We start from the raw sequence: 20,512 nt of genomic DNA on the forward strand, positions 1-20,512 counted from the left end.
ATACTCCATACGTGTTGAGCTAAACTACATTTCTTCCAAAGATATGTGAAAGGAAAAAAATAAAACACAAACACAAAGTTATATTGGGCACAGGAGAATGAAGTGTAACACAGTAGGAACTTTTTATCAGAGTCAAATTTATTGTTTTCCTAAAGGAATTGCAGGATAACTCTGTACAGGAGACATCTCTAGGTAATTGCTGGAAGAATGCTCCACAGGGAGGAAGGCTGATGTGAAGGGGAATGGACTCAATAGCCTAATTGTTTTTCCCCCATTCATTACCATTTGTAGGTCCCTTGGGGCAGAATTTGGCAAACTGGTTGCGTAAAATAACAAGAAGTCTGAGGACTTCTTGTTGGCTTGAAGTGGAATGTTCTTGCCAACATATATTGAAATCACCACATAGGAATCACCTTTTCTCATTATTGTGATTTGCATTTATTATGATAACCTCTCAGTCAACATTTAATGGGATATCTTATGTGCAAAGCCCCATGCTAGACGCTCAGGCGTGTCCAGAGAGGCATGGCACTTGGCTCCTGCTCTCAAGAAGCTTACAGTCTGGTCACAGTAGGAAATGCACAAATCAATTAAATGAAACAATATGAAAATGACTTCTCTGACAAAACTGCATTTTGTTGAATGTCACTTTTAAAAATGTGTATTTTAGGAAAATACACATTTTTGTAGGATGCTTTTTACCTCTTTTGAATAACGGATTATCAAGAGAATTGAAGTTCTCAGCAATGAGATCCATTAGCCTCAAAATTTCTTCATAAAAGAGTCTCCCTTCTGATTTTGACAGCTTCATCAACAAAGCAGCCGTTTCTTGTATATTATTGGTTTATTTTGTGTTTTCTCCCTTTCTTATCCTTTTGAAACTAATTCCCTAAGGCAACTGGGTGGAGAGCAACTGTACGAACATTAAACCATACTTTTCATGTTCTGAATCATCAAAAAAAAAATGATTCATACCTTTTTTTCCCACATGGCTACTCCCTGAGATAGATGGATTGATATGTAGTCCTTTGAAAAGAAATGTGGGGTGGGGGCAGGGGTGGGGGGCAGCAATTCAGTCTGAGAAATGTGTGAAATCCCAGAATCAGAGATGGAGTAGGGCCAAGCCCCCAATCCGGAAATTTTGAAGCTGTATCAGGTAAACATCTACATTAATTCCTCTCTCTTCTGTTCCTCTCTGAAATCTGCAGTATCTCCATCCAGGGGGACTCAGGAATGGTACACCTGGAGCCCCTCACAGTCCTCAGGGGTGTCACTACTCACACCTCTAACCCATGTGCTTCTCATAGATCCCTGGGAACGAACAGGGCATGGGACAGGAAATTCCTGCAGGAAGAAAATGTCTTCAGTCAGGGAGTTTCTGCAGGCAGGCCCACACTTACTCCCTACCCCTTCTCAGGCCTTTGCAGAAAAACATGGAAACCATCATTTGTTTAGGGTCAAAGTTGTGGAAGTCATACATGGATTAGAAAAAAAAGTAAAAGCAACAAAAATAGTGACTATTAACTCTCTTCCATCAGTCCTATTTAGCAGGTCCCTGAAAAATGTAGTTTAATGTTGTTTGTTCTAATGTTAATGAGGGGAAAAATATCACTTTTCTTCCAGGTCCACCGCCTGTGTGGAGTCTGCTTGTTCTCCCCAGGTCTGTGTGGGATTTTTCTGGGTACTCTGGTTTCCTCCCACGTCCCACAGCTGGACATGTTAGATAAATTGGTATGTCCACATGGTCCCAGTCTGAGTGCCAGTGTGTGAGTGTGCCCAAGATGGGATGGTGTCTTGGCTAGGGCTGGTGCCCGCCTGGTGCCCTGAGCTTCGAGGTTAAGCTCAGCCCCCTGCAACCCTGAACTAGAATATGCAGGTAAATTATGATCTGACTTGCTTTCATTAATCTTTCTTAAATGTATGTGTAGTTTACATTTATTTCAGGTGTTTAATAGAAGTGTTTTGTCCTTATTTAGAAGTTTGGTGATGTTTTTGTGACCAGAAATATGCCTTAGGAATTTAACTCTTGTTTAGATCAACTTGACTATGGTTAAATTTTTTTCGCTATACATTGTTTTGCTTAAAGCCACAGTTTTCAGGAACCTACTGATGATAAGTGTGGATTTACTGTGGTTTGTTAACTGAATTGAAAAAAAAAAAAACCCCAAAAAATACAAAACAAAACAAACAACAAAAAAACCACACCCTAGATCAGAAGTTTCTGTTTTACATGGAAACTTACCTTAGCGCTCCAGTTAATACCACACACATCCTGGAACCTCACTGCATCACCCAGACTCCAAGTGCCATCCGCCTGCTGGAGGAAGACCTGGGAGCACAAGGCAAAGACATGTCACTGGGACATCTCCCAGGATAGAATCTCCCTGTGCTTAAGACTGTCCTTGACCTCATGCAATGGATGTTGGTCATTCAAGGAGGAAGCCTCTGGTAGCAGGAGTGCCTCTTGCTTCACTTCCTCTGTTTGAGTGGGACTGGTTAATCAATTGATTCCACCAAAGAAAATTCTTGCCAGGCGCAGTGGCTCACGCCTGTAATCCCAGCACTTTGGGAGGCTGAGGCGGGCGGATCATGAAGTCAGGAGATTGAGACCATCCTGGCTAACATGGTGAAACCCTGTCTCTACGAAAAATGCAAACAAATTAGCCAAGTATGTTGGCGGGCCCCTGTAGTCCCAGCTACTTGGGAAGCTGAGGCAGGAGAATGGTGTGAACCTGGGAGGCAGAATGGGCAACAGAGGGAGACTCCATCTCAAAAAAAAAAAAAGAAAGAAAATTCTTTACATCCAATTGGATGTTTGTATTGGTCTATTTTCTGCTGAACCTGCCCATGGAGGACCATGAGCATGTGTGAGGAAAGCCATTTTATTGGAGTGCTTGAAATTGGATTATCCAATTTGGCCTGCTTTCCATAGTTCAGCTTTTCAGACTTTAGCAGGGAATTGTGTGCTTACACAAGGTTCTGTGTGAACTAACACATCTCTGCCTGAATGTCTTTTTCCCCCCTCCAATAAAACATTGCAACAAAGCAACCGTCTCATAATATTAAGAATATTAGGCATATCTTTACAAATTGAGCTCTGATATTTTTTCCAATTTCCTTCTGGAAATGGTGAAATTAGAGAAAGTGAAAGTGTGTGTGGGGTCTTCTCCAGGGAGCTGAGCCCTATGAGTGCACACAGTGACTGCTGGTGTTTACGACGTGTTGCAAATGGGCCAACACTGTGCTTTGTGTGTTCCCCGTAAGTGAGGACTGACTCTCAGATATCATCAATGGAATGCCTCCTAGGGAATTTCTTGAATATCAAAACACAGTCCTTTTGGTTTCTTTTTACTGATGAACATTTTACTTTCAAATATGCTTTCTCCAGCTAGAGCAGGGATCAGCAAACTATAGCCTGCCAGCCGAACCAGCCTCTACTCACCACTGCATTTTGTATGACCTAGGAGCTAATGTAAATGGTTGAAAAAATCAAGAGAAAAATATTATTTTCTGGCACATGAAAATTATCTGAAATTCAAATGTCAGTGTTCGTAACTAAAGTTTTATTGTGCTACAATCATTATTAATTTGTCCATGTATTTTCTATGACTATTTGCTACAGTAGCAGAATTGAGTCATTGTAACAGAGATTATGTATCCCACAAAGCCTAAAATATCTACTCTCTGGCCCTTACAGGTAGAAGCGCTAGAATTTCCAACTCTGCTGCGAGTTTTGGCCCCTTCCAAGTCTTTTTTTCTCCCTCCCTTTCCTTCCTTCCCTCCCTCCCTTCCTTCTCTTTCTCTTTCTCTTCTTCTTCTTCTTTTTCTTTTTCGAATCTCACTCTATCACCCAGGCTGGAGTACAGTGGCGCGATCTCAGCTCACTGCAACCTCTGCTTCCCGGGTTCAAGCTGTTCTCATGCCTCAGCCTCCTGCGTGGCTGGGACTACAGGCCTGAGCCACTGTGCCTGAGCCACTGTGCCTGGCTAATTTTTGTATTTCTAGTAGAGATGAGGTTTTACCATGTTAGCCAGGTTGGTCTTGAATTCCTGACCTCAGATGATCTACCTGCGTCAGCCTCCCGAAGTGCTGAGATTACAGGCAGGAGCCACCAAGCCCTGCCTGACAAAATATTTTAGAGGAGCAAATCCTTACTTCTGATTTCTGGAAAACGTGCACATGTAGCACATAACAACATACAGCTACAGAGGTGAATGGAGGATAATCACAGTCGTGATTTTCACTGTCTCACAGTGAAGTCATGTCTAGCAGGGTCAAAGAAGACTGACAGCAGCAAGAACTTACACTCTCATTGTGCCTCAGGGTAACTGGTTTGCTTTAAAGTTCCCTAGAGGAATCACTTTTTCTGTGGTGCATACCTAGCAAGACGTGCTGACTTCTGGCCTTCTCTACTAGCTGCTGAGGAAATTGTGGCCAGATGACCCATGCATAAAAATCCACCATTAGCCATAAAGTACCTTCTGAGCTGGAGACCATATGTTAGAGGCAGCCCTGCCTTCAGGAGGCTTATGTCTACTTGAGGACAATCGATATCCAGATCAAGATGACCAAAATGGCTCTGTGGCATGCCACACAATCCCCTCTATGACCAAGACACGTGTTCTTCCAGGTTCCAGGGGTAGTTGACTCATGACTCCTAACAGCTGAGTTCCTTTCCAATAGTTGCCTTTAACTGTAGGAAGCTGTCTCGCCCAGGTAACCCGCATGTCTGGGGACAGGCCATGTTTAATTTCTGGTCAGTGCTGGGGGTCGGGTTGGATACAGAGGCTCAGCACCCTCCCCTCACTTCTAGACAGTTCTGGAGGGCTCCAGAGCTCCCTATAGGACAGGCCGAGGGCTCTGCTACCACTGCCTCACATTCAGCTTCTCTTTTGGCTCAGTCTGCTCCCAGAACTCTCCATAGGCGTCCCTGCCGGGAGCCACCCCCAAAACCCCCAAATCCTGCACTCAGTCTCCATCTCAGGATCTATTTCCTGGTAAGCCAGCCTAGGACAGACAGTGGCATTACAAGATCTGTGTTCCTAAATGTCAGACACAGTATGCAGTGCAGGGGTCAGAAAGAGATCTCTTTGGTTCAGGGTTGCAGTGGACCGTGTTGTAGAAGCAATGAGCCCTGCTCATGAAGACGCATTGAGAAGGAGGAAAGGAGTGGTGACCGGTGATGCTGGCAGCTCCCTGTCCTCTTTCCTTGTCCCTGAACTATCCTTTCCCTATACTCCTGGAGCACTGTCTTCCTCTCTGGTTCTATCAGTTTCATTGTGAAGTACATTTTCAAATTTTACAGCACTTTAAAAGTTATTAAATAATAGGATGTAAAGCCAGGATAATAAATGATAGTTCCAAATGGGAGGGAAGAGGAAAAAACCTACTTTCTTTTGGCTCCATAATATGCCAATAAAAAATTGGAAATAGAAAATTGAGCTTTTGGAAGGAAGGATTTAGAGGTGGGGCACAGTGGGGAATTCCATATCCCACTTGAAGGCATGCAGTGGAAACTTTCAGTCCAGTTTGTGAAGGTGGAAGGAACTGGAGGGGAAATGATGCTGTCATTTATTCTTCCATTTGCTTTTGTGATGTTCCCAGAATGCTTCCCTGTGATTCACTCCTTTTAGCAAAAATGGGTTTTGAAGAGTGCCGGAATGAGATTTCCAATGGAACAGAAAGTAGACATGTGTTCCTTCTTTCCATTTGTATTAGTTTGATACCAGTGAAATGGCCATTTTTCTAAGTCAACATGGTTAGGTATTAGCAATGTCATGTACTCAACCTACAAGCTTGACATCTGAGTTTATGTCGAAGTCCCAGCACATTCTTCCCTGCTTATAGGTGTTTGTATTTAATCTCATTTAGAATTTAGAAGAAAACCATCAGTTTTATGTATCAGTTTGCTTTTTATTTGTTCCACCTGGAGCATAAAGTTGTAGGAAATTCTTTAAATGTAAATACTGACTTTCCAAGATAGTTTTTCCAAATGCAAGGCATTTTTTCTAATGTAGTTCAAGCACATGAGCTACACAGTACAGCTGTGTGTTAGTATTAATGGGTGATTGCTTCCAGTGTCCCCCAAGGCGCTAAAATCCGTGCGTGCTCAAGTGTCTTATATAAAATCGCATAATATTTGCTTATAACCCATGCTCATTCACCCATATATTTTAAATAAAAAAAAATTATTATAAATAATCTAATACCAAAAACTATATAAATACTATGCAAATAGTTACCATACTATCTCTTTTAGAGAATAAGGACAGGAAAAGAAAAGGTCTGTGAATGTTCAGTATAGACTAAAATATCTTTTCAGAAAAAGTATTTTTCATCCATGGTTGGTTGAATCTACTGGATATGGAGTCCACAGATGTGGAGGGCCAGCTGTACTTTTATTAGATTTTCCTAATTGAGCTGTAAGTAAATGATCAAAATATCATCTTGGAGGTGAGCTGAAGAAGACTTTGAAATCCGTACAGAACTCTTCAAACTATACACAGATTTGGTATCCAATACATTAACTTATCTATAAACTGATTTTTTTTTTCTGTTTCCTTTCCACTGAGTAGGCTCAAAGTTATCCTTTAAAAATTTCTGACATTTTTTGGCATGAATCATTTCTTGAGTGGAAAACTTCAAACTTAGTTTACAAAAATTGGCACACTCCGAAGAACCATGGATCCTCCACATTTTCATGCCACATTTAAATCATTGAAAGCTACAGAACCGGAAATGTTGGCTAAGGAAATAGCCTCTGAATTACTTTCAGAAGTAGAGTAAATGAGGCATTAGATTTATACATTTGTTTAAATCCCAGTTCCAGACTGGAATCTACGCAGTGACAATCTTTTTACGTTTTTGCTATATTTGAGAAAATATATCAGAAATAAATAAAATGTATGAATAAAACACGTTAAAATTTATATAAAATCTACTTCCTTTCCTTGTTAATTTTCTCAGTTAAAATTAATATCAAATGTATTCTGTTTTGGCATTCTAATAATCACAGAAAAAATAGTATGTAAGTTTGGTATGTCATTATAGCCATAGATTTCTTATTTTGCAAATCTGTTGTCTGGGTTACTTTTGGAAATCATTTTGGAGTTAGCATGAGTTGTGAGTGAATATTTATTAGGTGACACATCTTTGGATTATTCGGTTTTAAATATACTCATATTTCTTATATAAATGAGGGTGCCTAGTTAAAACACACGGGCAACATAATACCCTCAATTATTTCTGACCAAGTATTTCCAAATCCAAAAAAGAGAGGTTTTTGTTCTAGAAATTCCATGGATTAACTGGAGCAAGACTATAATTAAGGGGTGTGTGTGTGTGCGCGGGCGTGCATGTGTGTATGTGTAAACAAACATCTTTTTAATCCATTTCTGTTGCTCTTCTTCGTTTCATGAATTCCAAGTGTTTTTTTGGTACCATTTCCCTTCAGTCTGAATAATTTACATTGGCATTGCTTTGATAGCAGGTAAGTTTTCCTTCCTCTGAGGATATGTTCTTTTTGCCTCATTCCTGAAGGATAGTTTCACAGGATATAAAATTCTAAGCTTATAATTCTTTTCTTTAGCAAATTTAAAGATGTTATTCCACTGATTCTAGTCTTCACAGTTTGTTTTCTCCCTACACATAATGTGACATTTTTCTCTGTTTTCATTCTTTAGTTATATTAGTTTTTCAACAGATTAGTTATGTATCTGGATGTGGTTTCTTTGAGTTCATCCTACTTAGGATTTGCTCAACTTATTAGAATGTATACGTTATGTCTTCACCAAATTTCTGGAATGTTAAAATACTGTATTATCCAAATTTTTTTCTGAACCAATCTTTCTTCTCTCCTTTGATAATTCTAATGAAACAAATGATAGACCTTTTTATTTTGTCCCTTAAGTCTCTGAGGTTTTATTAATTTCTTTCAATCTTTTGCTCTCTGTTCTTCAGGTGGGGTCATTTCTATTAATTTCTTCATCATTACTAACTCATTTTTTTTGTCATTACTACTCTGCTGTTGAGACCATTAGCTGAATTTTTATTTCAGATACAGTGTTGTATTTTTTTCTGTTGTTAAACTTTCTGTTTGATTAATTTTTGTAGTTTGTATTTCTCTGTCGATAACGTTTATCTTTATATTTATTTCAACATGGTTTACTTTTACATCATGGAGCCTGGTTATAATGGTTGGTTTAAAATCATTTTCTAATAACTTCAACAGTTGTGTAATTACAGGGTTGGCATCTGTTGATTGTCTTTTCTATTGAGAATTGATCAGATTTTCCTGGTTATTTGTATATCAAATAATTTGGGATTGTATCTTGGACATTTTGAATATTATGTTATGTGACTCTGGGTCATATTAAAATCTGCTGGAGAGTGTTTACATTTTCATTGTTTCTTTCTTTTCTTTTTTTTTTTAGCAGGCAGTCAGTCTGGTTGGTCTCAAGCTTTGTCTCAGCCGCTGAGTAGTGGTTCCAATGTCAGTTCAGTTCTCAAAACTTTTGCCATAATATTTGGGTCTCTCCTGAACATGCACCATTCAGTTATCAGTTTGGGAGCTGGACAGTTCTTTACGTCACAGTGGTCTCAAAGCTTTCTGAGGGCTGTTCCATGAATGCATAATTTGGGGCAATACTGGGACTCTTAGTGATTTATAACAAATTAGATGATACTTTTTCTTGCTCTCTTCTCATAAGGATTTTTCCTTTAATCTCTAGTTCTTGGGACCCCTCTTCACAGCTCCTTTGGTCAGAGATATAAATTTGGGATGTGGGAGTTAGATGCCTTCAAAGCAGCAGAAGCAGTTCACTTTTGCAACTGTATATATAAAGTATGCACATAAAATAATTGTAATCAGGTACTCAAACAAATACATGTATATGCATGATCATAGCAGTACTATTCACAGTAGGCAAACTGTATAAACAACCCAAATAGGTGAATGGATGAAAAAAATTCCCTACATACAATGGAATAATATTTAGCCATAAAAAGAATAAAGTACTGATACATGCTACAAGGTGGATGAGCCTTGAAAACGTTATGCCAAGTGAAAAAAGCTAGGCTCAAAAGGTCACATACTGTATGATTACATTTATATGAAAAATCCATAGGGACAGAAAGCTGACTTACGGTTGCCAGGGTTTGGGATGGGGGAATGGAGAGCAACTGCTTAATGGCTGCTTTTGGAGTGACGACAATGTTTTGGAAGTTATTTACTTCCAAATAATTGCACAACATGGTGAATGGACTAAATGCCATTGAATTACTCAACTTGAAATGATCTATTTTTTGTTATGTGAATTTCACCTCAATCAATACATATATATCCCTTTGCACTCAAGAAATATTACTATAAGGGAATACTTGACAAATAAAACCTACTTGTTTATAGCACATACTTAAACATTATTTAACTGATCTTAAGAAGATGTCTCTGAGGGTCGTCTTCTCTTCAGTGAAAGCAACAAACACTACAGTGGAATTGAGAACAAATCGAAAGACATTTCTCCTTTTCTTATGCTTCCATTTATTTTAAACTTTTGCTTGTCTTAACGGCTAATAAAAATCAATTTTATTAAGCTGAATTTTAATTTAAGTAACTGATTACTTGTCCAAAGTCTATTGTTTCAAAATGTGGAAAAATCTGAATACAATGCATTTTAAAATGAAATATACAAGATATTTTAGTTATTTGTTTTCTTTTATGACATTTTAGATCTTTAAGCTTCATTTTTTATAGCAATCACATGATTTTCCTGAGGGCATTTTATGGGCTTCTCAGCCCTAGGTTCATGTGAGCAGTATGCCCTGAGGCTTTCGAGTCAACAAAAACGACTGTCCTGAGTCCAGGGCTAGCAGAGAATCAGCATAGTGGCCCCATGACAGCAACTCTACAGCCCTGGAGGTCAGGGGTGAGCGCAGTCATTGGAAAGAGGCCTATGTGAGATGTGTGGTTTTTCATGGTACAGCTTTGACTGACAGATAACAACTGCACAGGCTTTCATGGAAACTTCTCTTGGGCTACTGGGAAATAACTTTCTCCAGAATAGGTTTGTGTAATGTGGACCTGAGAGATATTCAACTTATGGTATCTCAGTATTTTAAGTGGACTTCTCGGAGTTTTCTCTCCTCTCTCTACAATGTAATCAACTTATTTAGCTTGATTTCTTACCACCAAAGTAGAGTTTTACGTGGAAACTAAAGAACTTTTGCACACCAAAAGCAACAGTCAGCAGGGTGAACAGACAACCCGCAGAGTAGGAGAAAATCTTCACAATCTGTACATCTGACAAAGGACTCATATCCAGAATCTACAACAGACTCAAACAAATTAGCAAGAACAAAACAAACAATCCCATCAAAAAGTGGGCTACAGTCATGAATAGATAATTCTTAGAAGATACACAAATGACCAAGAAACATATGAAAAAATGCTCAGCATCACTAACGATCAGGGAAATGCAAATCAAAATCACAATGCCATACCACCTTACTCCTGAAAGAATGGCCATAGTCATAAAATAAAAAAATAATAGATGTTGGCATGGATATGATGAACAGGGAACACTTTTTTTTTTTTTTTGAGACGGAGTCTCACTCTGTTGCCCAGGCTGGAGTGCAGTAGTGCGATCTTGGCTTTTGAGATCTGCAACCTCCGCCACCTGGGTTCAAGCAATTCTCCTGTCTCAGCCTCCAAAGTAGCTGGGACTAAGGCACCTGCCATCACACCTGGCTAATTTTCATAGTTTTTGTAGAGACAGGGTTTCACCTTGTTGGTCAGGCTGGTCTTGAACTTCTGACCTCAAGTGATCCACCAGCCTGGGCCTCCCAAAGTGCTGGGATTACAGGGGTGAACCACCGTGCCTGGTGAAGAGGGAACAATTCTACACTGCTGGTGGGAATGTAAACTAGTACAACCACTATGGAAAACAATGCCGAGGTTTCTTAAAGAACAAAAAGTAGGCTGGGTGCAGTGACTCACGCCTGTAATCCCAGCACTTTGGGAGGCCGAGGCGGGTGGATCACGAGGTCAGGAGTTTGAGACCAGCCTGACCAACATGGTGAAACCCTGTCTCCACTAAAAATACAAAAAAAAAAAAATTAGCCGGGCATGGTGGCATGCACCTGTAGTCCCAGCTACTCTGGAGGCTGATGCAGGAAAACTGCTTGAACTCTGGAGATGGAGGTTCCAGTGAGCCAAGATGACAGCACTGCACTCCAGCCTGAGCAATACAGCAAGACTCAGTCTCAAAAAAAAAAAAAAAAAAAAAAGCGAAAAGTAGAACTTACTACCATTTGATCCAATAATCCCACTACTGGATATCTTCCAAGAGGAAAAGAAGTCCTCGTACGAAAAAGATACTTGCACGTGCATGTTTATAGCAGCACAATTCGCAATTGCAAAAATGGGAATTGCCCATCAATCCATCAGTCAACAAGTGGATAAAGAAACATATATATGATGGACTACTACTTAGCCATAAAAAGGGGATAAATTGATGGCATTCACTGCAACTGGGATGAGACTATTATTGCAAAGGAAGTAACTCAGGAATGGAAAACCACACATCGCATATTCTCACTCATAAATGGAAGCTAAACCATGAGGATGCAAAGGCAAAAGAATGATACAATAGACTTTAGGGGCACAGGGGGAAAGTGTGGGAAGGGGGTAAGGGATAAAAGACTACAAATTGGGTTCAGTGTATACTTCTGGGTGCTGGGTGCACCAAAATCTCACAAATCACTACTAAAGAACTTACTTGTGTAACCAAATATCACCATTCCCCAAAACCTACGGAAATAACAAATTTTAAATTAAAAATAAAAATAAGCAGAGACATGACGGGGCACAGTGGCTCACACCGGTAGTATCAAACCATGAGATCTGGGCCGGGTGCGGTGGCTCATGCCTGTAATCCCAGCACTTTGGGAGGCCGAGGCGGGCGGATCACGAGGTCAGGAGATGAGACCATCCTGGCTAACACGGTGAAACACCGTCTTTTTAGTAAAGACGTAAAAATTAGCCTGGCATGGTAGCGGGTGCCTGTAGTCCCAGCTACTCAGGAGGCTGAGGCAGGAGAATGGCGTGAACCCGGAGGTGGAGCTTGCAGTGAGCCGAGATCCGGCCACTGCACTCCAGCCTGGGCGACAGAGTGAGACTCCGTCTAAAAAAAAAAAAAAAGCAGGGACATTCTGTAGTCTATTGGAAAAACAAGAAATAGGCGGGGCGCGGTGGCTCAAGCCTGTAATCCCAGCACTTTGGGAGGCCGAGACGGGCGGATCACGAGATCAGGAGATCGAGACCATCCTGGCTAACACGGTGAAACCCCGTCTCTACCGAAAATACAAAAAACTAGCCGGGCGAGGTGGCGGCGCCTGTAGTCCCAGCTACTCGGGAGGCTGAGGCAGGAGAATGGCGTGAACCCGGGAGGCGGAGCTTGCAGTGAGCTGAGATCCGGCCACTGCACTCCAGCCCGGGCGACAGAGCGAGACTCCATCTCAAAAAAAAAAAAAAGAAAAAAAAAGAAATAATGCAACTTCCATTTAGGGGTGTGTGTGTGTGTGTGTGTGTGTACACGTACATATTTAAATATAAAATTATATAATATACATATATTTAGCTCATATCTTTAGCATTATGTAAATATGTAATATATTTATAAACATATAAATCTATAGATGTATAATAAAATTATCATGTGTATATTTGTCTTATAAGTAAACTTTTATATGAAAATTTTAGTTTCAAGGGCGTGGGGCTTGTCCAATTAATACCCCAAAGCTGCATAGACAGGGGCAGACCCAGGCCCCGAATGTTCAATATGTATCTGCTCCTCTCCAGCTTTGAGTGGAGAGAGTTGAAGCAATTTACTGTTCTCTTCACAGAATAACTTTATTAGAGGATTAACCAAAGAGCTTGTCATATTTTATTTACTTACTCTTATTTGTTCACACCCAATTCTCACTCCTATTTCCTGTCTGCCCGTATGAAATTAATCATATGTGTCTGATACACATTTAAAATATACATAAACATATTTGTAAGATACATATGTTATTATATCCATGTCTGTGTCCTTAATTTACCTAAATGATTTTGTGCTATGTCTCCTTTTGTTTCTTACCATTTTAACATTTTTCAAGAACCAGGTATGTTGTTTGATGTTCTGCCTTAATGCATCTAATTGTTAAAAATATTTCAAGATACACGTTCACCACATTTTTATTTTATTTTTATTTTTTTATTATTATTATTTTTTTGAGGCGGAGTCTCGCTCTGTCGCCCAGGCTGGAGTGCAGTGGCGCAATCTCTGCTCACTGCAAGCTCCACCTCTCGGGTTCACGCCATTCTCCTGCCTCAGCCTCCCGAGTAGCTGGGACTACAGGCGCCCGCCACCTCGCCCAGCTAGTTTTTGTATTTTTAGTAGAGACGGGGTTTCACCATGTTAGCCAGGATGGTCTCGATCTCCTGACCTCGTGATCCGCCCGTCTCGGCCTCCCAAAGTGCTGGGATTACAGGCTTGAGCCACCGCGCCCGGCCTACCACATTTTTACACATTCATCTCTTTGGAAGTGGAAAATGAGTATATCTCCAATTCCCTGCTCCTACACACAGTAATGTGATGAATGTCATGATTCGTCTCCATGTAGTCCTGCTGTGAAAATTTATCTGGAGATTGTAATTAGGAATGTGATTACTGGGTCACAGAATTAGGCATACTTAAGTAATGGCCTCCAGAAAGGCTATACCAATTTTACTCTACTACCAATATGTTATTTCTCTTTACAAAAACTCCCTATTATGATTTTTTCTAATCTGTGGGGTGTAAAATGTCATCCATTTGTGATTTAGTTATAATTTTTCTACAATAGCTTTAGCTTCCCTGTATAAGCATATTTCCCCCTCAGATTTTCCCTTGTAAGCTGCTGACTTAGATGTTTTACACGTATTTCTGTGGGTTGACCTGTCTTCTTCTTGTTGACACACAGAAGTTCCTTATCTATTCTAAATATTAATTTCATATACATTTTAGATGCCCCAATTATTCATCTGTCTGTAAATATTATTTATGTTGGCATTTGTTGAATCTCCAGTTTTCGTGCAGTCAAATCCATCCTCTTTTTTTTTTTTTGCCTTAGAGCGTGTGTTTTTGAGTATTGCTTTAGAATGCAATCCTCACTCCAAAGTCACAGAGTTATTATTTCATATTTTCATCTGTTAACTCTAGAATTTAATCTTTCAGACTTAGACCTTTATCTGGAGACCACTTTCGTGGCAGGGATCCAGTATTTTTTTAATATATATATGGATCTAGTTTGTCTTCTAGATAGCCTATTTTTTCTTTTTAAAACTGATTTATTGAGGTATGATTCTCATAGAAAAATCTGTACATATTTAATATATACATTTCAATGAGTTTTGATAAGTAGACACCCATGAAATCATTGCCACCATCAAAGCCATACACATATCTGCCACCCTCCAAAGTCTCCTCTCTCTTCCTTTATTATTAGTGTTTTTTGTTGTTTGTGAGATCTCTTAACAGAAGATCTTCCTGTGTAGCAATTTTAAGTGTACAATACAGTATTGTTATCTATAAGCACCATGCTGTGTAGTAGATCTTCAGAGCTTCTTTATCTTGCATAACTGAAACTTCATACCTTTTAACGATCGCCTCCCATTTCCCTGCTGTCCACCCTCAGCCCCTTATAACTACCATTCTACTCTCTGCTTCTACAAGTTAGGCTATTTTAGATTCCACATATACGTGAGATCATGTAGTATTTGTTTGTATCTGGCTTATTTCACTTAACTTAATGCCCTCCAGGTCTAGTCATATTGTTGCAAACGGCACAATTTGCTTCTTTGTTAAGGATAAATAATATTCTATGTATGTATATATCACAATTTCCTTATCCAGTCTCCCTTCGGTGGACGTTTAGAATGTTTCCATATCTTGGTTGTTTTGCATAATGCTGTAGTAAACGTGGGTGTGCAGATAGGTTTTTGAGATCCTGATTTCAGTTATTTTGGATATATACCCAGAAGTGGGATTCTTTAGCAGTTCTATTTTTAGTTTTTAAGAACCTCCATACTATTTTTCATAATGGATCTACCAAGTTACATTTTCACCAGCAGTATATAAGAGTTCTCTTTTCTCCATGTCCCCATCCCCAACACTTGTTATCTTTTGTTTTTCAAAAATAGTCATCTTAACAGGTGTGAGGCTTTCTGAATACATTCGTGGTGCTATAATGAAATACCACAGACTGGGTAATTTATAAAGAGTAGAAATTTATTACTCGTAGTTCTAGAAGGTGGGAAGTCAAAATCAACATGCCTCCAGCTTTGGTGTGTGGTGAGAGCCTGGTCTTTCTGCTTCCAAGATGGCATGTTGTGTTGCTTCCTGTCCATGGGTGGTCGCCAGTATTGGTGTTTCTGTGGAAACGAGAGCCAGAACCTCCTATTCTGCCATCTTGCTGATACCATTTCTTTCCTTTTTCCTCTCCATTTGTAGAGCTGACTTTGACATTTATCACGTTAATATAAATACACTGGTATGTTTCTGAGCAATATATGGTATTCCAATTGACCTCTTTTCCTCTCTGTAAGAAATCTAAGTTTCTGTTTGTTTAAACTTATGGCCAGGCACGGTGGCTCATGCCTGTAATCCCAGCACTTGGGAAGGCTGAGGCAGGCGGATCACTTGAGGTCAAGAGTTCGAGACCAGACTGGCCAACATGGCAAAACCCCATCTCTACTAAAAATAGAAAAATTAATCAGGTTTGGTGGTGCACACCTCTAATCCCAGCTACGCGGAAGGCTGAGGCACAAGATTCGCTTGAACCTGGGAGGTGAAGTTGCAGTGAGCCAACATCACGCTACCTCACTCCAGCCTGGGTGACAAAGTGAGACTCTGTCTCCAAAAAATAAATAAATAAACAGACATATGGTTTTATAGCACATTTTAATATTTGCTATGATACACCAACCTCACCCACGTTTGATCTTATTCTTCAAAATTTCAAAATTGACATGGCAATTCAGAGTCTTATTTTTCCAAGTGTATTTTTAAAATGTTTGTTGAAATCTCCAAAGCATTCTTTTCTTATATATTTTGAAATATACTTGTCGAAGGTGTAAAAGTATCTACTGGCATTTTCTTTTAAACCATACTGAATTTTTAGACTAAATTTGGGGGAAATTGACATTTTTATCACATTGAGTCATCTCATTCATGAATGTAACAGATCTCTTCACTTATTTATACCTATTATTTGTTTTACGGTTTTTTTTACAATTTTGTCGATAAAGGTCTTTCTTAGGCATTCTTTTTTAGGTCAATTCTTAAATACTTTTATCACATTGTGACTGTGTGAGTCAATACTCCTTAATAAACTCCCTTTGATATATACATCTATCTTATTAGTCCTGTCCCTCTAGAGAGCCCTAATACACCTAGTAATGGGTATTTTCAAACAAATAAGCAAAAAACTGCTGTAAAATTTTGCATAATAGAACTCTTGAAAGCTTTCTCTTTGAAATCAAGAACAAGACAAATATGCCTACTGATGCAATTTGGATGTTTGACATCTCATCAGATCTCATGGTGAAATTTGATCCCCAATGCTAGAGGTGGGGCCTGATGGGAGGTATTTGGATTGTAGGCTTGGAGTAAGGAAGTTCAAGTCTCAAACCCTCAAGAGTAGGGAAGCTGGCCGGGCGCGGTGGCTCAAGCCTGTAATCCCGGCACTTTGGGAGGCCGAGACGGGTGGATCACGAGGTCAGGAGATCGAGACCATCCTGGCTAACATGGTGAAACCCCGTCTCTACTAAAAAAAAAAATACAAAAAACTAGCCGGGCGCGGTGGCGGGCGCCTATAGTCCCAGCTACTCGGGAGGCTGAGGCAGGAGAATGGTGTAAACCCGGGAGGCGGAGCTTGCAGTGAGCTGAGATCCGGCCACTGCACTCCAGCCTGGGCGACAGAGCGAGACTCGGTCTCAAAAAAAAAAAAAAAAAAAAAAAAAAAAGAGTAGGGAAGCTGACAGTGAAGGCTTCAGTCAGTGGCTGAAGGCCCAACTGCTCCTGGCCAACCACTGGTATGGGTCTGAAAGTCCAAAGGCTGCAGAACTTGGAGACTGATGTTTGAGGGCCGGAAGCATCCAGCCTGGGATAAAGATGGAGGCCAGAAGACTTAGCCAGTCTAGTCCTTCCACGTTCCTCTGCCTGCTTTTATCCTAGCCGCGTTGGCAGCTGGTTAAATGGTACCCACCCAGATTGAGGGTGGGTCTGCCTCTTCCAGTCCACTGACTCAAATGTTAATCTCCTTTGGCAACACCGTCACAGACACACCCAGGAACAATACTTTGGGTCCTTCAATCCAATCAAGTTGACACTCAGTATTAACCATCACACTAGGTCATATTCTTAGTCAGCCATGAGTATTATCATGCCTGGATGTTGAATTTTCTTCAGAGCCTTTTTCTTCACTTAGGTAGAAGATCAAATGCTACTTCTATTTTAATCTGCTACTGTGGTGAATTACATTAATTCATTTCTTAAGTTAAAACAATCTCGCATTTTTGGGATTAAACCCAACTTAGATACAATATATTATCTTATTTTTTTTTTTTGAGACGGAGTCTTGCTCTGTCACCCGGGCTGGAGTGCAGTGGCCGGATCTCGGCTCACTGCAAGCTCCGCCTCCCGGGTTCACGCCATTCTCCTGCCTCAGCCTCCCGAGTAGCTGGGACTACAGGCGCCCGCCACCCCGCCCGGCTAGCTTTTTGTATTTTTTTAGTAGAGACGGGGTTTCACCGTGTTAGCCAGGGTGGTCTCAAACTCCTGACCTCGTGATCCGCCCGTCTCGGCCTCCCAAAGTGCTGGGATGACAGGCTTGAGCCACCGCGCCCGGCTTATTTCTTTTTGATTATTGTTAATGAAGACGTATATTCATTTTTGTAAGATGATTTTGTATCTGAATCATTTCCTAAATTTTTATATTCTAATAGTTGGTCATGGATTTAGTTTGGCATTCTCTGTTGATGATGATATATTATCTGAAAATAATTCCATTTGATCGTATTATCTGGAAATAATTCTAGTTAACACTCTTCATTGTATTTCTTATCTTATGGCATTGACCAGTATATCCAGTGATATGTTAATTAATGGCATTCATATCAAGTGGCCTTGATCATTTCTGATACTGGTGGGACTATGGCTAAAATTCCACCATAAACAGGATGTTTGTTTTGTTATAAATCCTTTAAGGATGTTTCCTTCTATTCCTATTTTTTATGTTTTAAAAAATTATAACTCGGTTTTGAACTTTATGAAACATTTCTTTGGTACCTATTGAGAAAACCATGATAGCAACCCACTAGTGTGTGAATTAGACTTATTGATTTGTTAATGTTAACTACACTTTTGGGGTTTTTCTGCAATAAACCTTAGCCTGTGTTTTATATTTTTTCTATGCAATTTCAGTTGGTTGACACATTTTACAAAAATAATTCATATCTATGTTATGAATAACATGGGCTTATAATTTTCTTTTCTAGCCTTATTTGATTTTGAAATTAAAGTTACTGTAACTTCATAAAATGTTTTACATAACTTTTCTTCCTTTTCTACTTCCTAGAATTACTTTTCTAAGACAGGAGTTATCTGTCCTTTCAAAGTTGGCAGCACTTCCTTATAAAATTTTTTGGGCCAGGACCTTTTTGTAGTTTCACTGTAATGTGTCATATGATAGATAGGAAATTATCTTTCTTTTACAGTGAAATTTTAATAAATATAAACCTATATATATGATACTACAAAGGGAGTAAGATACCATTTAGCTGTACACTAATAATTAAGATGGTAATTATTACACTCTATATACTTTTGAGTCGGTCTACCTAATAGGTTATACAGAAACATGCACAGGAGAGCACCAGTATGTTTCCTTTAAGCTCTCTCACACTCTCTGTACTTTTTATCCCTTAGGACATACGGGACGGTTATTAAAGTCTCTGTGCTTCCTCAGTCTATCCTTCCTGTTGCTGCACGTTATCTTCCACATCACATTGGCGAGCCTTGAAGCTCAACATCGTATTGCACCTGGCTACAACTGTGAGTATTACGGTGTTTTCTTTTATGTGTTATATACGTGCATAATAAAGCATGTGTCATCACCCACATAGAAATCTATGCAATAATTATAACATTCATGGAAATAGTTGGTCTTGGCAATGCAGTGTAAATATATATAAAGAAATATTTCATTATAGGATGCATCACAACTTATCAGATTTTTAAATTTTGAATTTAAATATACATATATATAACTTACGCATGTCTGCACAACAGTTTAGGTTGCTGAGTAATATAGGAAGGTGGCTGGAGGGTGGAAGTGAAATTTATGGTCCTTCTGACTCACAGAGTCTTAAGTGTTTCTATTTCGAATTGATGATTTTCCATAATTCTACAAATGTCAAAATAAAAATATGATATGAAATGCTAAAACAACATTCCTTTCTCTGCATTTATAACTCTAGTTACTCTATGTTCTCCACAGAGTGTAGACAGACAGGCAAGCTTACACACAAACACACACACACACACACATACATACACACACACACATATTCTTGCTTTGGCTCCTTCTTCCCAGGCAAAAATTCACAATACCTGGACACTTCAGATGGCACCTCTACTAATACCATGAAGAGGTCTGTATTCCCCAGTGGTGAAGGGAGGTAGCCATCTCAAGTGTAGTCACAGCTGGCCTCTTGACCTGCCTCTTTCCAGGCCTTCCTTGCCCAACCAAAAAACTAGGTCTGCCTCTCCTAACCTCGCTCCTAAATATATGGGCTTTGTAATACCGCGATATTTCCAGGTCTCTGTCAAAGACATGTTTTATTCGTGCACAAATGCCCTCTGCAATCATCCTATACTGCAATATAGTTTGAACATGTCAGCATCTGACATAACATCCTCCTTTTCGTTTTTTTTGCTATCCCCAGATGAAAGTGCTACTCTGCTACAACGAGTCAATTTAATAGAAGTCGTAATAGTAAACTTTATTTCCATAAAGTTAAATTCAAATTTGAAGTTTATTTCTACAAAAGGTTATAGTTCCAATTTCAAGTTCTAGTATTTTTGATGAAGTGACCAATAGAGAAGGGATATGTGAAAGACTGAGTGAAAAAAGAAAAGCTTGAGTTTTTTACTTCCAGCCACAGGAACCTTGAAGGTAGGTTTATAGAAATCATAAATTTCTTCTGAAAAACTAGTGATGCCTGTAATTGGGTTGGCTCATCAGGTGTTGTAGATTTTTTTGGTTTAGTTTTATGTCTAGCATTTAAAATTAATACATTCTTGAAAAAGGATAAAAGAGAATAACAAACAAACTTCAGAGCTTTGCAAACTAGTTTAGTCCAAGATTGACACAGACCAGGTTTTCAGCCCAGAGCACTTTTTAATGATCAAGTTATATAAACTGA

The 20,512-nt window shown here is 39.4% G+C and overlaps 1 protein-coding gene across 1 annotated transcript in view; it reads left to right on the forward strand.

Moving 5' to 3' along the window:
* Positions 1 to 20,512, forward strand: part of PIEZO2 (piezo type mechanosensitive ion channel component 2) — a 266,512-nt gene that overhangs the window by 143,072 nt on the left and 102,928 nt on the right. The window contains exon 3 of the mRNA XM_033178375.1: positions 19,014 to 19,139. Coding sequence (XP_033034266.1) covers positions 19,014 to 19,139 — 126 coding nt within the window. The remainder of the gene's footprint in view (positions 1 to 19,013; positions 19,140 to 20,512) is intronic.

The sequence above is a fragment of the Trachypithecus francoisi genome, unplaced genomic scaffold (assembly GCF_009764315.1).
Source record: "Trachypithecus francoisi isolate TF-2019V2 unplaced genomic scaffold, Tfra_2.0 Lachesis_group19, whole genome shotgun sequence".
NCBI lineage: Eukaryota > Metazoa > Chordata > Mammalia > Primates > Cercopithecidae > Trachypithecus > Trachypithecus francoisi.